At 36.5% G+C, this 19945-nt stretch overlaps 1 protein-coding gene across 1 annotated transcript in view; it reads left to right on the top strand.

Moving 5' to 3' along the window:
* Nucleotides 1-963: 963 nt before the first annotated feature.
* The window catches only part of LOC119522684 (transcriptional regulator ATRX-like), a gene marked incomplete at its 3' end in the record, with an annotated part of 138311 nt that continues 119329 nt past the window's right edge, over nucleotides 964-19945 (top strand). Inside the window, exon 1 of the mRNA XM_037821225.1 lies at nucleotides 964-1208. Within this exon, the coding sequence (XP_037677153.1) occupies nucleotides 1189-1208 (20 nt within the window). The remainder of the gene's footprint in view (nucleotides 1209-19945) is intronic.

The raw sequence follows: 19945 nt of genomic DNA, 5'->3' as shown, positions 1-19945 counted from the left end.
ACAAATAGAATGAAGTAAAGCATGCATGGAAGAATAAATTTGGAAATAAAATTTGAAGCTATTAGATTTTAGAGAACTCATTTGTGAGTTGAAAAAATGGTTAGCAATGTAGAATATGAAAGCTGGAAGTACTTTTAGAGATCATCCAGCCAAACCTTCTCTCTAATGAGGAGGAAACAGACCCAGAATGGTTGGTTTGTGAGCTAGACATCACATCACACTGGAGAAATGGCTGGCGTGCCTGTGTGTTCCAAGACACAGTTTCGAGTTTATTTACTACGAAAGAATTGTGTGAAGATCCTAAATTGGATTTCTGTCATATATGTGAGTGGGTGTGTATGTTACATACATATGTAAGATATATGTACACACACACACATATTTGTAAGCATGCTGAAGTGCTGAATATTAGATATCAAATATCTAGGAAAGAAAAGAACTTGAGAACGTAGAATATAGGAAAACATATTTATATAGGATGGCCATATAGATTAGTGGTTAAGACTGCTGTGTCTGGAATCAGACTGCTGGTCTGAATCTCGGCTGCACTACTGTGGGACTTTGCACCTTGGTTTCCTCACCTGGAAACTGTAAATGTAATAAGAATGTCTTCCACGAAGGGTGTAAGGATTGAAGGAAATAATCTGGATAAAGGATTTAGTACAGTGCTGGGCATATAGTAAATTCTCAATAAACGTAAATTGCTGGTAATGTTTTGTCAACATGTTAAAGAAAAGAGGATGGGCCAAAAAAGCATTTTCGGAATAAAGAAAAAATACGTCACCAGCACTTTTAGGTCAACTGGGAGTGACCTGGACCCCCTACGAAAAGGTGGTGGGGATCAAATGACGTCGACCGCCTTAGCAACAGGCCCCCAAAGAAGGTAGCCAATAAGACTCTGCGCTGTGGAGAAGGTAGCCAATGGATGACGGAAAGAGGAAGAGGGAGGACGCGCCAATTATCCGGCCTGAGCCTCGGCCCAACAAAATGGCGGCGGCGGCGGCGTCGCTTTGTTTCCGCGGCTCCTGCGGCGGTTGCAGTGGTAGTGGCCTTTAAGCTGTGGGGAGGATCCAACACAAACTACAGTGACGACCAAGACTTCAGTGCATTTCTGTTGTATCCAGGCCCCCGGGAGCGCAGAGAGGCGCCCTACGGTCGCAGAAGCCGACCGGGCGTTGAAGCGAAAACATGACCACTGAGCCCATGAGGTAAAACGCAACCCGGTCTCATCAGCCCCAGCGGTCTTGGCCTAGGCACCTTCTGAGTCGGTTGTTTGGGAAGGCTTTGGTCTGGAGCGTTAGGGCTGCGTGTTGTTATCCGAAAGAGGCATTTTTTCTTTAGGTGAGAAGGGGTTCGGGGTTTCCACGGAAGGCTCCGGCCCGGGGTGGGGGTGGTGGGGGGCGGGGGCGCGGCCTGGGGTGTTGGGCGCTTCCTCCGGTTTCCTGTAGCCGATGTAGCTTGGTTCTGTTTACTCTTCGGTGCCTGTGGGATTGAGACCCCGAAGTCGGAGGCAGTCCTTGGTATCCCGGTCATTCCCTAATCTTTGGGCCTAGAGACTGCGTGGAGACGGAAGGGGGGAGGGGCGGGCTGGCGGGAGGATGTGAGATCCTGGTACTTATTGGCGGTGTTCATAGTGCTGGAGACGGGAAGTACCGGATCCTTGCGGGTTTTTTTCTTGCAGTCCCTGGGGACCATCGTTTTGTTTTGTTTTTTTAATTAAAAAAATTTTTTTTGGTGTTGTGTGGGGCTTGCCCGGTATTTACATCTTACCCTCTTCTAGATAGATCCTGAAGGTTATCCTTGGCTATACCTCTAGGCAAGGGGATACTGACGCAGGGTTTTGCTTCCAGAGGATCCCAGTATACTACTTTTTGGAAAGTCCAGATTTAATGCGTGTTAAGGCAGACTTCAGATGTTTCCCCACTGTTTGGGTAAATTTTTAGTAGAAGTAATTGTGCCTTATTTTTGTTTATTCGATGAAGGATGGGGAGCAGGTTAACGTGGGTTGATAGGAAGTAAGATTTATTGCAAGGGAAGCTGTTCTGGTAGGTCGCCTCTTTTCAATCAAGCACGTTTATTAGGTTGAGGCTGTTTTTCTCTTGTGCCTCTATTTTGCCTCTTGACTGTGTCTAAAAATATGGGTAGTTAATATGAAATGTATACCACTTTTAAACAGGTGTTTGGCTTGCTTTTTAGGCAGTTTTACGTTTGACTTTTCGCCCAATGAGATGTATTAAGTAATTTTTCTACTCTGAGATGCAGCCTTGGCGCCTAGTGGCCTGGGGCAAAATAAAGAAAATTGCCGGGAGCATGGATCAAAATTGTATTCGTAGTTGGAAAAACATGCCTTTGAGTAATTATTAGGTTGGCATACATTTTTAGAACATTTTAACTAGAATGTAGAATTTAGGAATGAGCCTATGATATGTGTATTATGCCTGTTTTTCTACATTAACAAGTGGTAAATAGTTGTTTTCATTTTCTTGACAAAAAATATGATTTAGTTCTTAGAATATATCTCTAGATGAGTAAAGATTATGGCTTGAGTTTCAGAATTTGTGTTAATTGGCAGAAGTATAGCAAACCTTTATTTATGGGGTACTGGGCATTTAAGAGGTACCCAGTAAACTTGTTGGCTGGTTATTATAGGGCACTCACATTTATATGCATGAAGGATGTGCCTTATAGTAAATATGACCCCTGGATTTTACAAAGCCTTGCTAAGTCTCCTGAAGTCTACATTTAAAACAATAGGTTGAACTTGGATTTTCTCCTTTTCTTTAAGGTTAACAAATTAATAAATTAGGTATAGAATTTCAGAATAGAATTATTCATTTTATCCCAGAGCCAGTTTTTCTACTGGTCTTGAATTTTTGTAGTTCTTGGTGGTGATAGTAATAATCATCATCATAAATACAATTAAGTGTTCATTGTTGTCCTTTATCTATATGATATTGATTAATTCTCACAGCAACCTTATGGGGTAGGCACTTGGTTTTCCTCATTTTACAGATGAGGAAACTGAGGCCCAGAGAGATCAAAGACCTGACCAAAGTTATAGAGCTTGAAATTGGTGGAGCTGGAGTTGAACCTAGGTAGTCTTGACTACAGAGCTTATGTTTTTAACTACAAGGCATTAATGCCTCCTTGAGCTGCCAGGTCTAGCCTGATTATTCACCATTTTAATTTAGCCCACATATTACTATGAAAGAAGTACATGTTAACTCTTATGATCATTTGTTGTTGTCGATATGTGATTATTTAACTGTTGATAGTGTTATGCTTTTTATGTCCGGATGTACTTTATAATGAGGTAACTGAAATATTTAATTCTAGGGAAGTCTTAAACTAGGTGAAAAACCCTTTGATAAAAGAACCACATATATAAATGTAGGGAATTAGTTGAAAATTGCTACACTCCCTGATTATTTAATTGTGACACTTACCAATTATCATCAACTTTGAAAGAGGTCCAAGCGGGTGTTCAGAAGAACTGTGTCAGTCTGTGGTGTTGTTCATCTCAAGCCATGATCATAATGAAATGAGACTCCAATGGGTAATGCTTGAATGAGTTGAATCTACAATACCAAATCACTTTTAATTGTCTTCTTATATGAGGCAGAAATAATATGGATAATTCTATACATTATCATTAATTTTATTTACTCAATTGTTCAAGACTTTTCCTTTATCAGATACTCTGTCAGAGTTCTTAAAAAAGGAACAAAGATCAGTTCTAATTTTTACTTGTGTTTGTACAAAAAGAAGTATTCTAGGATTCTGGGATGGGAAAATGGCCAGAAAGCAAGAGGAAGGAGATAAACCCATGGATCTGGCTGAATCATGACTGAGTAATCAAGAGTCCATTATACAGTAGCTCAATCTTGAAAGGTTTTTTTGTTTGTTTTGTTTTGTGTTTTAAACAAGATTGGCTTGTTTCTTCAGGTTTATGGCATTATAAAAGATGAGCCTCTGATTAGTAATCTTAACTTTATTTTATTTTAAAGACATTGGTGTTGGGAGATTTGATGGAACCTGTCATTTGAATCCTTATGGTAACATTACTTGAAAAGCTGGCAGCTCTTACTTGAAAAGCTGATAGCTTGTTATTGGTCTTAAATTTAAAAAGGCATACCTTCTCTAAATTGAGAGATGAGAGTGCCTTAGAAAGTGTCTGTTAAGGAGGTAGTTGAAAAGCAATTGCATAGTAACCTAATTTTTGAAAAATGTTATCTGTGAAATATTTGCACGTCCATTGTGTGGACAGCATTAAGCCAGGCTTGTGGAGGTGGGAGGAGATACAAGTTTTAGAAGGGGTTTTGAAAGTATTTAAATACCAGTTGTTTGGTTAAATTATATGTTGGGGTGAAAAGAAAGAAATTTGGGACCTTAATTTTGATAAGACCAGTTCTCATTATTGGCAACCCTTGATGTAGTTGGCCATAAACTTTCAGTTATGTATTGTATTTCTAGAGATAAGATAAATGTAGTATATTTCTATAATGTATTTATATTTATGAAAAGATGAAAGTATGTGAAATCATTTTTTTCCCATAAGAAATTGTGCATATTTACATGCCTGTTTCACTTTTGGGGTCTGAATAAACTTATAGATTGGGTGACAGGGTACAGGCAATCCTTGGGTTTATATAAAGTGCCCTCCCCCAGACTTTGCATATTCTCTTGGGCATTGGCAGACGCTGTTCAAATGGTTTAAGCTTATGAAAAGTAATGTGTAGGTCTTTCTTTAAGGAATGTTGAATATAACAGGGCAGTAAGAGGAGTGTCCAAGAGGAGCTCTCTCTGTGTGTGTCGTTCTGCTTGTCTTATGACTATGTTGATAGGTGACATTATACAAGATGTTTAACCTCCATCTCTCCATCTGTAAAATGGGAATAAGTTTGACACAATGCTAAAGCTTTCTAGAGGTGTTTTGAAGGAGGTACTGTGGTTAGTACAGTGATTCTTTTTTTGAATTCAGTTTTATTTAGATATATTCACATACCATGCAGTCATCCACAGTGTACCATCATATAGTCATGCATTTATGACAATCAATTTTTGAACATTTTCATTACTCCAAAAAATAAAAAATAAAAATAAGAAAAATACAAGTAAAAACACTCCAAACATCCCATCCTGCCCTATCCCCCATATTATTCATTTAATTTTTGTCCCCATTTTTCTACTTACCTTTCCATACACTGGACAAAGGGAATGTGAGCCACGAGATTTTCACAATCACAGTCAAACCCTGTAAGTTACAAAGTTGTGCAGTCGTCTTCAAGAATCAAGGCTACTGGGTTGCAGTTCAACAGTTTCAGGTATTTCCTTCTAGATATTCCAATACACTAAAAACTAAAAAGGGATATCTATTTAGCACATAAGAATGTCCTCCAGAGTACCTCTCTACTCCATTTGAAATCTCTCAGCCACTGAAAGTTTGTTTCATTTCACTTCCCCCTTCTGGTCAAGAAGATTTTCTCAATCCCAGGATGCTGTGTCCAGGCTCATCCCCAGGAGTCATGTCCCACGTTGCCAGGGAGATTTATACCCCTGAGAGTCAAGTCCCATGTGGTGGTGGTGGTGGTGGTGGTGGGGCAGTAAGTTCACTGCTGGCTTAGAGAGAGAGAGGCCATATCTGAGCAACAAAGAGGTTCTCTGGGGGAGACTCTTAGGCACAATTATAAGTTGCAGCCTCTACTTTGCAGCAACAAGCTTCACAAGGGCACACCCCAGGATGGAGGGCTCATCCTACCAAACTGTCAGTCCTCAACATTTGCAACACCAGTAACAACCCAGGTGGGGAGTCCAACATTTCTGCATTATTCCCCAGTTCCCCAAGGGTCCCTGCAATATATATCCTCATTCTCTGCCTCAATTACTTTGGGATGTATTAGAATTTCACACTAACCTGTACAAACCTACCAGATCCCACTTCCTATTCAAAGTTCCATGTAATTATGGATTTTTTGAATAAACTGACTGTACAAATTAAATTATTTAGTGTACTATAGAAGATATAGATCCTGCACCAAATAAACATCTCTTCACTTGGTCTCACACAGGAGTTGAAGTTTTAAAACACTGTCAGTAAAAAAAAAACAAAAAACAAAACACTGTCAGTATCGTCCTTTACCCTTTGGTCTGATTTGCCTTAGTCCTAACCAGATCCGCTTCATTCATATCTCTAATTGAGGTCTGAACTCTTTTTCACCTTTTTTTTTTAACCGTTGCTGTATGAGCTAATACTAACATTCATAGCTGCCAAGGTCTAGCTCTGAGTTTCAGGTGTTGTCATACAGATACCCAAAAGAACAGTGATTCTTAAAAGACAGTAAACAAAAGCTCTTTGAGGTCCTTATTAATTTGTAAGAGTGTAAAAAGGTCCTGAGACCAAAAGTTTAAGAACTGGTGAAACAGGAATAGACCCAGTCCTGGGTCCTCGTTGTAGCTCTGTCACTTAACTGATTTAAGACCTTGGACAAATCATTTATCCTTTCTAGGCCTCTGCTTTGTCATTTGCAAAATGAAGAAATTGTACTAGATGTTCCGTAAAATTATTTAAAAAAATAATTCTGTTTATATGAGTACTGTTATTTTTTTTATTTTTTATTTTACCTGCTTTTAGTGGGGAATAGGGAGGGGATGGTAATGAGGGGAGGTTTCTTTATTCAGTGTATGTATATCCTTCTTGCCTTGAAGCTCTTACAAGGTTAGGATACAGGTGTTTTGTTGCTAGTATCTGTCATAATGTCTTTTACACATAATTTTGCAAACATTTATTGGAAAGGAAAAAAACACATTTTTGCTGGGATGTTCAGTAATGATTATTGTGGTTCAGTGTATGTTCTGTTTTGAAAAATTACTACATCAAGTATATTATATTTCTGAGCCTTTTATGATTGAAGATGATACTTCTGAAAAATCCTAGATTAGTTCTAGCCATTTGTTCTTTTTGCCCTGGGAAAAGGTTCTTTAAGTTTTGCACTGTAGCCACTATTTTCAGATCCTGTCTCTGAGACTTTGTCTCTGAGTTTTGGTTCAAAGTAGCTGTTCCTGGTATCTGTAGCCCAGCTCTCTTGTTGACTGTTTCCATATGGATATTATTGCCATGGCAATGGTGTTCCCATGTGTATGTCCTACACTCCATATTTTGGGGAAATGCTTTATTAATTGATCAAATACTTGAGTGTCAACCAGGGGCCATGCACTGCGCTTGGAGATGCAAAGGGAAATAAGGTAAAATTCCCATAAGTAAATAGGCAGTTAAAATTTGCGTTTGTTTATATGGGATTTTGTCTGCAGGATAAGGGGTCTCTGTCTTACCAACCCATGGCTTTTTTTTGTAAATAAAGTTTGACTGGAACACACCCATGCCCGTTACTTTACATTGCCTATGGCTGCTTTATGTCTATGGCGGTGGCAGAGTTGAATAGTTAACATCTGAGAGCTTACAGCCCACAAAGCCTCAAATATTTACTCTCAGACCCTTTATCGAAAGAGTTTGCTTATTCTTGCCCTAGGTGAATGTAGGAAACAGCACCCAGCTGAACCGAGCTGCGTAAGAAGACACACATGCACGTGCCTCAAATATTTGCCAGCTACCTCAGTTCACCACTCATCCACATCTGTTACAACTTTCTATCTGATTTCAGATACTCTTACCACTTCACAATATTGACAAACTGCAACTTTTATGATACCAGCTTCCACAAGTGAACTTCAGATCTTTTTCAAGCTAAAATGCCATGTTTACTGTATTTTTGTATTTCTTTACCTAATATTTGTAAAACCATGCTATATTTTTTAAATTAGGTTTCTCTTTTAAAAATGTGCCACTAATGAGGTTTTTGAATGTTCTGCCTTTAAGTCCATTTTTTCCCATGAGCCCTGTGGTTTCATTGCACAATTTTGTATAGTGTGGTGATATTTAGAAATGCATGTGTTGTATTATTACAGAACTGACTGTAATTATCATCCTGCAAAATGTAATAATCCATTCACCAAATATTTATTGGCAGTGTGAGGCTTAAATGAGCTAAGGTCTGGGACATAACAATTACTCAAATATTAGTTATTAATGATTACCAATGCCATTTGGGCAGGAATTGTTCTAAGTACTGCATTGGTGAACAAGATAGATGAGGGACCTGTCTCCATGGAACTTAGGTTGTACTCTTAAAAATCTGTATTAATATCCATTTTGACCAATAACTTCTCCCTCCCCCCCAAAAACATTTTGGAGTTTTTACAAAGGATGTTTTAATATCCAACCACAAGTCAAAGACATTTGTTTAAAACAGCTTTCTAGTTAGTGTCTCATTAATTTAATGTAATGTTTTACTGACTGTTTTTTGTAACTTTAACTCGAATTGAAATAACTTCAAGGTGATAAAAGAATAACCATCCACTTTTACTATACTTCTCAAAAGAAAGTTAAAAAATGTAATTTCAGATGTATAGAAAATTTGCAAAAATAGTACAAAAGATTTCCATATGCCTTCCACCCAGATTCAGCAAATGGTAACATTTTATCACATTTGCTTTATCATTCTCTCTCTGTATTTATCACTATTTTTCTGAATTGAGATTAAATTGCAGACATGATGCCCTTTTATCCCTAAATACTTCAGTATGTATTTCCAAAAACAAACAAACAAAAAACAGGGATGTTCTCTCTTACATAACTTAGTACATTTAGCAAAATTAGAAGGTAACGTTGTTACAGTACTATTTTCTAATCCACAGACTTTACTTACATTTTGTCAAATGCTTCATAATGTCCTTTAGAGTGAAAGACAAACATTCTTTTTTCTGCTCCAAGATCCTATTCAGGAACACACATTGCATTTCATTGTCATGTCTCTTTTGTCTTCTTTAATCTGGAGCATTTCACCTTCACATATTTTGAAGAATGTGGGCCAGTTAATTTGGGATTCTCTGATACTTCCTTTTATGTGTTCTGGCAGGAATACTATGAAGTGAGGTGCACGTCTTAGTGCATCATATCAGGAGGCACTTGTTATGTCTACTTTTACTATATTTTAAAATGTTTTTGCCTTTAATACTAAGATAATTAATCAGCCCATTCTCTGCCATTTAATTTAGAGATGTGAAACAAGGCTTGATTAATTTCTATAGAAGTGGAGAGACTGTCCATCTCTTATTTTTCTTTCCTTTTCCCTTTCTATCCTCCTCAAATGCACCCCCAACTTCAAAATCAAAATACCCTAATTTTCATTGAGAGAGAATTAAGCATGGATGTTTCATATTAAAGTGAATGGACTTGTTAAGCGTATGAAATAACAAATTTCTTTCAAAGGCTGACTATAGTGCATGCAACACAGCTCACTGAATATCACTCAATTTAAAGATAGAGGGGATAATATTTGGGGCTACTAAATACTTCAGGGTTTTTTTTTTTTTTTTTAAGTTTCAACAAATCACCACTCTTTTCTTTTAAGAAATCCCTGAGCAGGCATTATATTCCTTTTAATAAACATTTATTATCCCTCTGCACAGGTAATTCATTACTTTCCGCATGAGAAAAAGAGGTGAACCCAGACCAGTTTCCTCTTTTGAGGGGCTTACACTCCAGTAGAGAGTACTGTGATGTTTAAACAAAGAGCTATGTTATTCAGTACAATGTGTTGCTTATCATAAGAGAAATAAAAGAAAATTCAGTGGGAAAAGAGGAGGAAGAATCTTGTTCAAGCTAAAAGTTATTTTGTGGAGAGCTTTGAGTGTTAGGCTTAGGAATTTGTACTTTATCCTTATTTATAGATGTGGGAAGCCTTTGAATGTTTTGAGTATGTGGGTGATAGATATTTGAGTTTTCACTGTGTGGAGGGGCATTATACCAATTATTGGGAATATTGAGAGATAGAACAGCCCTTTAGACAAGGAATATACTTAGGAGAATATAGACATTTACCTCCAACTCCTTCCCAAATGCAAAATAGTAGCACATGCAAAGTATCAACTGAGTGCTACATAACTTGTATTCCTAAATATGGCCAACTGCCTATTACTGTTTTCTGCGATTGGTCTCTGAGTTCTAACTTCTAAACATTTTCTTAATTGTTCTGGATCAGAGCTAGTGTTAGCTGCCTGTCTTTTTTTGTTTTTAATTTTTTTAGCTGCCTGTCTTGAAGGATGAATTGTGGAAGCAGGTACCACTTCCCCCTCTCTAGCTCTCTGCCCTCTCAAACCCATTAGAATTGTATTTTTTTCCTGTAGAGAAAGTAAACCCCAATTCTCCCCTTAAGACCCTTATCCCCATCACAACAGGAATAAAACTCTTCTTTGCTTCCTTGCTCTTGCCACAATCTCTGCCTCCTGTTTCCATTTGAAGAGCCTGCCTTTGGGTGAGGGAAGGGTGTGGTTTATATGTGTTTATTAAAGCAAAAATCAGTGTAACAAATAAAATGAAACCTTTCTTGAAGTTCCCAGTAATCTGGCTTGTATGTTGGTGTTTATTGAAATTTAATTTTTTTTGCATGTCTCTTAGAAAACTATTTGAAAGTAATAACATAAAATGCACATTCAATTTAAATACTGCTGCTTTTTAGTAAAATTTGTAATTTCATACCTCCATTAGAGCATTCTTTATATCTTTGTACTCAAAACAACAGACTGAGGTTTTTGTTTGTTAAATGTTTTGGAAAGCTTGGCATTTTTAGACAGAATCTGAAATAGTGCTGATTTGTCCATGCAGGAACTATTGCTACTGAGCCTAATAACACCAGAAATACCTGGTGTATTAGTTAGGGTTCTCTAGGGAAACAGAATCAACAAGAGATACCCATAAATATAAGATTTTATAAAAGTGTCTCACGCAACTGTGGGGATGCATGAGTCCAAATTCTGTAGGGCAGGCAGCAAACTGGCAACTCCAATGAAGGTATCTGATGAATTCCTCAGACTGGCAACTTCAGTGAAGGTGTTCAGTGAACTCCTCGGGAAACGCTTCGCTGGCTAGCCAAAGAAGAAGTGAAGGTCCTGTCCCTCTCTTCCTTAAAAGTCTTCAACTGATTGAATTAAATCCAGCTGATTGAATTCTTTCATTGCAGGAGATATGCCCTTTGTTGATATAATCAGTCACATCAATTGACTGATGATTTAATAAATCAGCCTTCTGGTTATTAACCAGCCATAAATGTCCTTGCAGTAACGGTTAGGCCAGTGCTTCTTGACCAGACACCTGGATACCATCACCTGGCCAAGTTGACACATGAACCTAACCATCACACCTGGGTTCTGCCCTTAAGTGCTTTTTTTTTTTTTTTTTTTTTTTTTTTTTTTTTTCCCTTAAGTGCTTTTAAATAAAAAATAAACAGTACCTACAAACAGATATTTAATGAATCGTATAAATATATTTGCCTTGCAAGAAATAGGGAGGTAGTTTATGCATATACAACTATAAGCTTTCAAAAGAGATATTTGGGTTATTCTTGTGCTGGATGGGAGTGCATTAATGGCAAAAGAATTAGGCTTACTAATCTTGCATTTGTATATTTCTTTGTTTTTTTTTTTATGGTGTATAAAGTACATGTGACATAAAATTTACTGTTTTAACCATTTTAAAGTGTACAATTCAGTAGCATTAGGTACATTCATGATGTTGGGCAACCATCTCCATATCTAGTTCCAGAACTTTTACCTCACCTAACGTGGAAACCCTGTATGCATGAAACAATCACTCCTGATTTCTCACCCCCGACCCCCAACACACCCCAGCCCCTGGCAAACATCAATTTGCTTTCCATCTCTAGGGATATGCTTATTCTGGAAATTTCATATAAATTAAATCATACAATATGTGGGCTTTTGTTTCTGGCTTCTTTTACTTCGCATAATTTTTCAAGGTTCATCCATGTTGTAGCATGTGTCTGTACTTCAGTCCTTTTTCAAAAAAATTATTGTGAAATATATATGCAGAAAAGTGATAAATTTCAAAATACGGTTTAACATGTAGGTATAGAGCAAATTTCAAAGTATAGTATGGGTTACAATTTCAAAATTTCAGGTATTTCCTTCTAGCTTTTCTAATACATTAGAGAATAAAAAGAAATATCTATGTAATGATTCAGTTGTCATAATCATTTGTTAAATCCTATCTTCTCTGTTACAACTCCTCTCTCATTTGATCATTCACTCAGTCTTCAGGGATATTTGGGCATTGACCATTTTAACTTCATGTTGAAAAGGGGTATCAATATTATGGGGTAGGGGGTTGCAACTGGTTGATGTTCTTGGAGAGCGTGGTACCTCTGGATTTCCAAGCTTATCTGATATAGGAACAATCTGGAAGCCTTAAGTTTCTGAAAACTTTCTAGGTAAAACATTTATAGAGTCTTAGAGCCCAGGGTATTCTTTAGGGTTTTCAGGAATGCTGTTGGTTGGGGCTTGGCATACCATGGCAATTTGCAATATCTGGCTGAAGCTTGCATAAGAGTAACCTCCAGAATAGCGTCTTGACTCTATTTGAAATCTCTTAGCCACTGAAACCTTTCATTTATTTTTCTCCTTTTGGTCAAGATGGAATTGTCAATCCCACGATGCCAGGGCCAGGTTCATCCCTGGGAGTCATGTCCCACGTTGCCAGGGAGACTTATACCCCTGGAAGTCATGTCCCATGTAGGGGGCAGGTAATGAGATTATTTGCACAGCTGGGCTTAGAGAGAGCCCACATCTGAGCAACAAAAGAGGTTCTCTGGAAGTGACTTTTAGGCATAATTGTAGATAGGCTTAGCTTCCTCATTACAGAAACAAGTTTCATAAGATCAAGTTTCAAGATCAAGGACTTGGCTTATTACATCAGGAGTCCCTAATGCTTGACAAAGCATCAGGAATTTCCCAAGTGGGGAAGTTTAATAGTTCCATATTTTTTCTCCAGTCCCTCAAGGGACTTTGCAAATATTTCTTTATTATCTGCCCAGCATACTCTGGAATGTATCAGGGTATTAAATTAAGCTATACAGAATTACAATATCTCATTCCCTGTTCTAGGCTCCATGTGTTTAGGTTTTTTAAATGAACTGGCCAGATAGGTTAATTTAGATTCTGTGCTACAGAAAATTTAAATTTTGTACAAAATAAACATCTTTCTTCAGTCTCACAGAAGGTGAAGTTTTCAAATATAGACAATATCATCCTTTACCCTGTATTCTGATTTGCCTTCGTCCCAACCAGATCAGCTTCGTTCATATCTCTAATTGAAGTCTGATCTCTTTTTTGGCTTCTTTAATAGTTGCTGTGTAGAGTAAAGCTGACTTTCAGAGCTGCAGAACTCAATCTCTGAGTCTTAGGTGTCATACAGGAACCCAAAGTTCCAGGGAAATACCAGGTTGTACACATAGAACACAGCATCTCAGAATTTAGAAATAACCCTTAAAAGTAAATAAATGTGATTGCTGTAGGAGCTTACAATCTAGGCCCTAATTTTCTTGTATTTTCTAAATGAGACCATACAATATTTGTTCTTTTGTTTCTAGCTTATTTTGCTCTACATTATGTCTGCAAGGTTCTGTTTACCTTGTTGCATGCCTCATGACTTCATTCCTTTTTGTAGCTGCATGCTGTTGCATCATTATGTATACATCACAGCTTGTCCTGCCGCCTGCCAGTTGATGGACCCTTTGGCTACCTTCATCCATTGGCTATCATTAAAAATGCCTCCTTAAACATTCATTTCTTTTTATGGCTGAATAATATTGCATTGTTTGGGTATACCACAATTTGTTTATCCATTCATCTGTTGATAGACATTTGAGTAGTTTCCACCTTTTGGCCATTGTGGATAATGCTGCTGTGAAAATTCTTGTACATGTTTTAGTGTAGCCATATGTTTTCATTTTACTTGGATATATACCAAGGAGTGGAATTCCTAGGTCACATGGTAACACTGTTTAACTTACTGGGGAATTGTCAAAGTGTTTTTCACAGCAGCTGCACTGTTTTACATTCCCACCAGCAGTGTATGAGGGTTCCTATTTCTCTACACCTTGCCAACACCTGTTCTTTTTTTTTTAATGGCCAACCTAGTGGGTGCAAAGTGCTATCTCATTGTGGTTTTGACTGTCATTTATATAGTAAACAATAATGTTGAGCATCTTATGTGATCATTTGCTTATTTAGGCCATTTGTCTATCATCTTTGGAGAAATATTTGTCTAAGTGTTTGTCCATTTTATGTTTAGGTTTGTCTTGTGCTGTGAGAGTTCTTTATATCAAGTTCTTTTATGTTGTAAGAGTTTTGGATACTGGGCCCTTGTCAGATATATTATTTGGAAACATTTTCTCCTATTTGATGGGTGTGTCGATTTGAATGTATTATGTCCCCCAAAACGGCATTATCTTTGATGCAGTCTTGTGTGGGCAAAAAACGTATTGGTGTTGATTGGGTTGGAGACTTTTGATTGGATGTTTCCGTGGAGATGTGATCACTCAACTGTGGTCAAGATCTTTCATTGGATAATTTCCATGGAGGTGTGGCCCTGCCCATTCAGCATGGGCCTTGATTAGTTTACTGGAGCACTATACAAGCTCAGACAGAAGGAGCAAGCTTCCTACAGCCAAGAGGAACACTTTGAAGAATGCACAGAAGCTAAGAGAGTAGCTACAGATGAGAGACAGTTTGAAGATGGCCATTGAAAGCAGACTCTTGCTCCGGAGAAGCTAAGAGAGGACAAATACCCCAAGAGCAACTAAGAGTGACATTTTTTGAGGAACTGCAGCCTAGAGAGGAATGTCCTGGGAGAAAGCCATTTTGAAACCAGAACTGTGGAGCAGACGCCAGCCACATGCCTTCCCAGCTAACAGAGGTTTTCTGGACACCATTGGCCATCCTCCAGTGAAGGTACCCAATTGTTGATGACTTACCTTGGACACTTTATGGCCTTAAGACTGTAACTTTGTAACCAAATAAACCCCCTTTATAAAAGCCAATCCATTTCTGGTGTTTTGCATTCCGGCAGTATTAGCAAACTAGAACAGTGGGTTTTCTCTTTCCTTTCTTTTAGTGTCCTTTGCTGCACAAAAGTTTTAAGTTTTGATGAAGACCAATTTATCTGTTTTTTCTTTTGTCATTGCCTAATCCAAGGTTATGCAGACTTGTCCCTATGTTTTCAACTAAGAGTTTTATAGTTTTAACTCTTGAATTTAGGTCTTTTATCCATTTTGAAGTAATTTTTGTATATGGTTTAAGGTAAGGGTCCGGCTTCTGTCTTTTGCATGTAAATGTCTCAGTTGTCCCAGTACTGTATGTTGAAGAGACTGTTCTTTCCCTGTTGAGTGGTCTTGGCACCCTCTTTGAAAATCAGTTGACCATAGATGTGAGGGTTGATTTCTGGGCTGTCAGTTCTGTTCCATTGATCCATATGTCTGTCCTTATGCCAGTACCACACTGTTTTGAATAATACAGCTTTATTGTAAGTTTTGAAATCAGGAAGCAAGTCCTCTAATTTTGTTTTTTTTTTTTTCTGAAGATTGTTTTGCCTGTTGGGGTCTCTTGTAATTACGTATGAATTTTAGGATGGCATTTTCTATTTCTGCAAAAAATACCAGTGGGATTTTGATAGAGATTGCATTGAATCTGCTTTGGGGAATGTTGTCATCTTAATAAGAGTCAGTCTTTCAATCCATGAATACGGGATTTTTTTTCATTTATTTAGGTGTTTTTCATTATCTTCTTGAAGTGTTTTTGTAGTTTTCAGTGTGCAGGTTTTGTACTTCTTTGGTTAAATCTATTTTTAAGTATTTTATTATTTTTGATGCTGTTTTTTTTTTTAAATGTAATTTTATTGAGATATAATCACATAACATACAATCATTCAAAGTGTACAATCAGTTGCTCACAGTATTGTCATATAGTTGTGCTTTCATCACCACAATCAAAGTGAACACATTCATTACTCCAAAAAATAAAATTAAAATTAAAATAAAAAAGAACATCCAAAACATCTCATTCCTCTCCTCTCTCCACTGTTCATTTACGTTTTTTTTTTTAATCTTCATTTTATTGAGATATATTCACATACCACGCAGTCATACAAAACAAATCGTACTTTCGATTGTTTACAGTACCATTACATAGTGGTACATTCATCACCCAAATCAATCCCTGACACCTTCATTAGCACACACACAAAAATAACAAGAATAATAATTAGAGTGAAAAAGAGCAATTGAAGTAAAAAAGAACACTGGGTACCTTTGTCTGTTTGTTTCCTTCCCCTATTTTTCTACTCATCCATCCATAAACTAGACAAAGTGGAGTGTGGTCCTTATGGCTTTCCCAATCCCATTGTCACCCCTCATAAGCTACATTTTTATACAACTGTCTTCGAGATTCATGGGTTCTGGGTTGTAGTTTGATAGTTTCAGGTATCCACCACCAGCTACCCCAATTCTTTAGAACCTAAAAAGGGTTGTTTTGATGCTGTTTTAAGTGGAATTTCTTAATTTCCTTTTTGAATTGTTCAATGCTATAGTGTAGCATTGTGTTGATCTTGTGTTGATCTTGTGTCCTGCAACTCTGCTTAATTCATTTAGTAGCTCTTACAGTTTTTTTTATTGTATTTTTTGGGGATTCCTTAGGATTTTCTAGGTATAACAGCATGTCATTTGTGAGTATAGAGAGTTTTATTTCTTCCTTTCCAGTTTGGGATGCCTTTAATTTCTTTTTCTTGCCTAATTGCTTTGGCTAGCACTTTCAGTACTATGTTGCATAGTTGTGAAAGCAGCATCCTTGTTTTGTTCCTGACTTGGGGAATACCTTTCAGTATTTTACTATCGAATTTGATATAAGCTGTGGGTTTTTCATGAAAGTCCTTTATCATACTAAGAAGGTTCCCTTATAGTCCTAGCATGTTGAGTGTTTTTATCATGAAAGAGTGTTGGAGATTGTCATGCTTTTTCTGCATCCGTTGAGATGACTGTGCTGTTTTTTTTCTCTTCATTCTATGTGTATTACATTTACTGTTTTTCATATGTTGTACAACCATTGAATTTTCTGGGATTGATCCCACTTGTTCATGGTAACTTATCCTTTTACTATGCTGCTGAACTCGGTTTGCTAATATTTGTTTGAGGGTATTTGTATCTATATTCATAAGGGATATTGGCCCATATTTTCCTTTGTTTTTGTGTGTGCTTATCTTGCTTTGGTATCAGGTTAATGGTGGCCTCATAGGATGAGATAGCAAGTGTTGCTTCCTCTTAAATTTTTTGGAAGAGTTTTACAAAGATTGGTGTTAATGTTTTAAATGTTTGGTGAATTCACCATTGGAAAAGAGCTGGTCCTGGGCTTTTCTTTGTTGAGAGGTTTTTTATTACTGATTCAATGTACTACTACTTATAGATGGATTCCGATTTTCTATTTCTTCCAGATTCTATTTTTGTTGATTTTGTTTTTCTAGTAATTTGTTTATTTCATCGAGTTTATCCAATTTGTTGATGTACAATTGTTTGTAGTATTCTGTTACAGTCCTTCTTATTTCTGTAAAGTCAACAGTAATGTATTCTGTTTCATTTCTGATTTTGGTAGTTTGAGTCTTTTTTTTAAAATCAATCTAGTAAAGGTTTGTCAATTTTATTGATCTTTTCAAAGAGCCAATTTTCGGTTTGCTGATTTTCTTTCTTTTTTTTTTTTAGGAGTTCAGTAGTGATAGTTTTTTTTTTAATTTTTTAATTTTTTTTATTTTGAAATAAATTCAAAGTTACATGAATAGTTGCAAAAACAATACTAGCCCCATACATAGAATTCCATCATACCCTGACCCCCCTCCCCCAATAGCTCAATCCACCAACTTTAACATGCTGTCACATCGCTATTTCTTTCCCTCCCTCCCTCCTTCCCTCCCTATCTATCATCCATCATCTGTTGCTCTGTCTTCTGAACATATGAGAGTTAGCTGCTCACATCCTTGAACATACACTATAATTCATGTATGTATATCCCATGAACAAGAACATTCTTTTATGTAATTCCATTAAGCGCAGATAAGAAGTATAAGAGATTCAACAATGATACAATGCTTACATTCTATATTTCCTTCTCCTTATGTCTCAACTGTGTCCCTTCAAACCACCTGTCCTCCACCCTCCAATCCCATCCAAGTTCATCCTTGGTTTGCTGATTTTCTGTATTGAGTTTTCTCTTCTCTATTTTGTTTACCTCCATTCCTAATCTTTATTTCTTTCCTTTTTGCTGCCGTAGGATTAAGTTTGTTCTCCATTTTCTAGTTCCATAAGGTGAAAATCTAAGTTATTAACTTGAAATCTTCTTTTTTTAAATAAAATATCAAATTATTTCAATATCTAGTTTCATTTTTAAATTAGAGCTGTTGGACAATTTCTTATAACTTAAAATTCATATAAAAAGTGGGGAAAACATTAATAAGCTATTCTAGACTGACCGTGAGAAAAATGCTTGGACCATGCATATACAAAAGCCATGTTTAATAGTAAAAATTCCAGTTACACTATGTACTGAGAAATATTCTTTAACTCTTCTAAATGTATCATTCTCATTTTGACATAATTTATCTATTTTCACCCCAGTTACTACTATGCCCAACAAATTTTTTCTAAGCTTTCCTTACCACTTATGAAGTATGACTCAATTGTTTATCTTAAGAGTTCCTTAAAAGAAACTTGAAATTTTAATTTTCACCTTTAAACTATTTGATCAAAAGGTATGGGACATAGTACCACATGCATTAAACAAAAAATGGAGTGAAAAACAAAAGTGGTGTCTATATAATAAGCAAATTACCTGGTAAGAATTTTAACTATTTCACATTTCTACTTAGCAGAAACAAAAATAATGAGGTTCCAATGTTCTACAGTGTTTGGCATTTGTACTGCAAGCTTTAAATTATAATTTTATTCTGCTCAACAAGTCATCTTTAAGCAAATGACCGTGCTCTTAAGTACAAAAATTGTAATATCTAGCAGGCGCGGTATTCTACTAGTCAAGACAAGAGAACTCTATATAAAATTAGGTTAAAAATGCAGAATGTCTGATAATTATATTACCAGTATAAAAGCTAAAAATCAGACAAACTATACAGAAGGTAAAGTATTAAATGATTAATATTATTTTGCTTTGATATATCTAGAAATGATTATATTCCAAGAAATAAGCAATAATGGCCAAAGGTGTGATTAATATACTGTATCTTTTTAAAGCCCAAGCATACTTTTTATTTCAGTGAGGACAATTCTAACTTTTACATTCTTTGCCCAGAATAGGATCCCAATTTAAGCTATTATTTGAATAGAGTTTATAATCTAAAGTCATTCTTTTCTCCATTGGCTATTTTTATTTCAGTGGCTAGGCTATAGAATGGCAAATGACTTAAGTCAGATTTTATAGCATAATAAATGTTAATTTACCCAATGACTGTCACAGATACCAACATACTTCTATATCCAAGCCTAAAAGTTACTACAGTACTGAGGTCGTAACTAACATGATTCTTTCATATGGTCAGACTTCGTTTACTATATAGTACAGGTCATAAATCCAGAGAAGAAACCTTAGTGAGTCCTTCCAACGCTGCATAATTTTCTAAGTGATTTTCCTCTCATTTCAGAGCCTGTTCTTTTCTTCAATTCCTTTTTAGTCATTTGGCTTTTGCAGTATTTTCTTTTTCTTTTTTTCTATTCATTTTTAATGCCATTTTATTGAGCTATATTCACACACCATCTAATCCATCTGAAGTATACAATCAGTGGCTCACAGTATCATCATATAGTAGTGCATTCATTGCTACAATCAATTTTAGAACATTTTCATTACTCCAAAAAAAAGAAAAAAAATAAAAAAGAACACCAAAAACATCCTATACCCCTTAACCCCCCTATTATTATATATTTTTTGTCTTTCTTTTATTACTCATCTGCGCATACACTGGATAAAGGGAGTGTAAGTCACA

The sequence above is a fragment of the Choloepus didactylus genome, chromosome X (genome assembly GCF_015220235.1).
Source record: "Choloepus didactylus isolate mChoDid1 chromosome X, mChoDid1.pri, whole genome shotgun sequence".
Classification (NCBI taxonomy): domain Eukaryota; kingdom Metazoa; phylum Chordata; class Mammalia; order Pilosa; family Megalonychidae; genus Choloepus; species Choloepus didactylus.
Note: the sequence above shows the minus strand (reverse complement) of the source record. Positions and strands in the feature narration are given on the sequence as shown.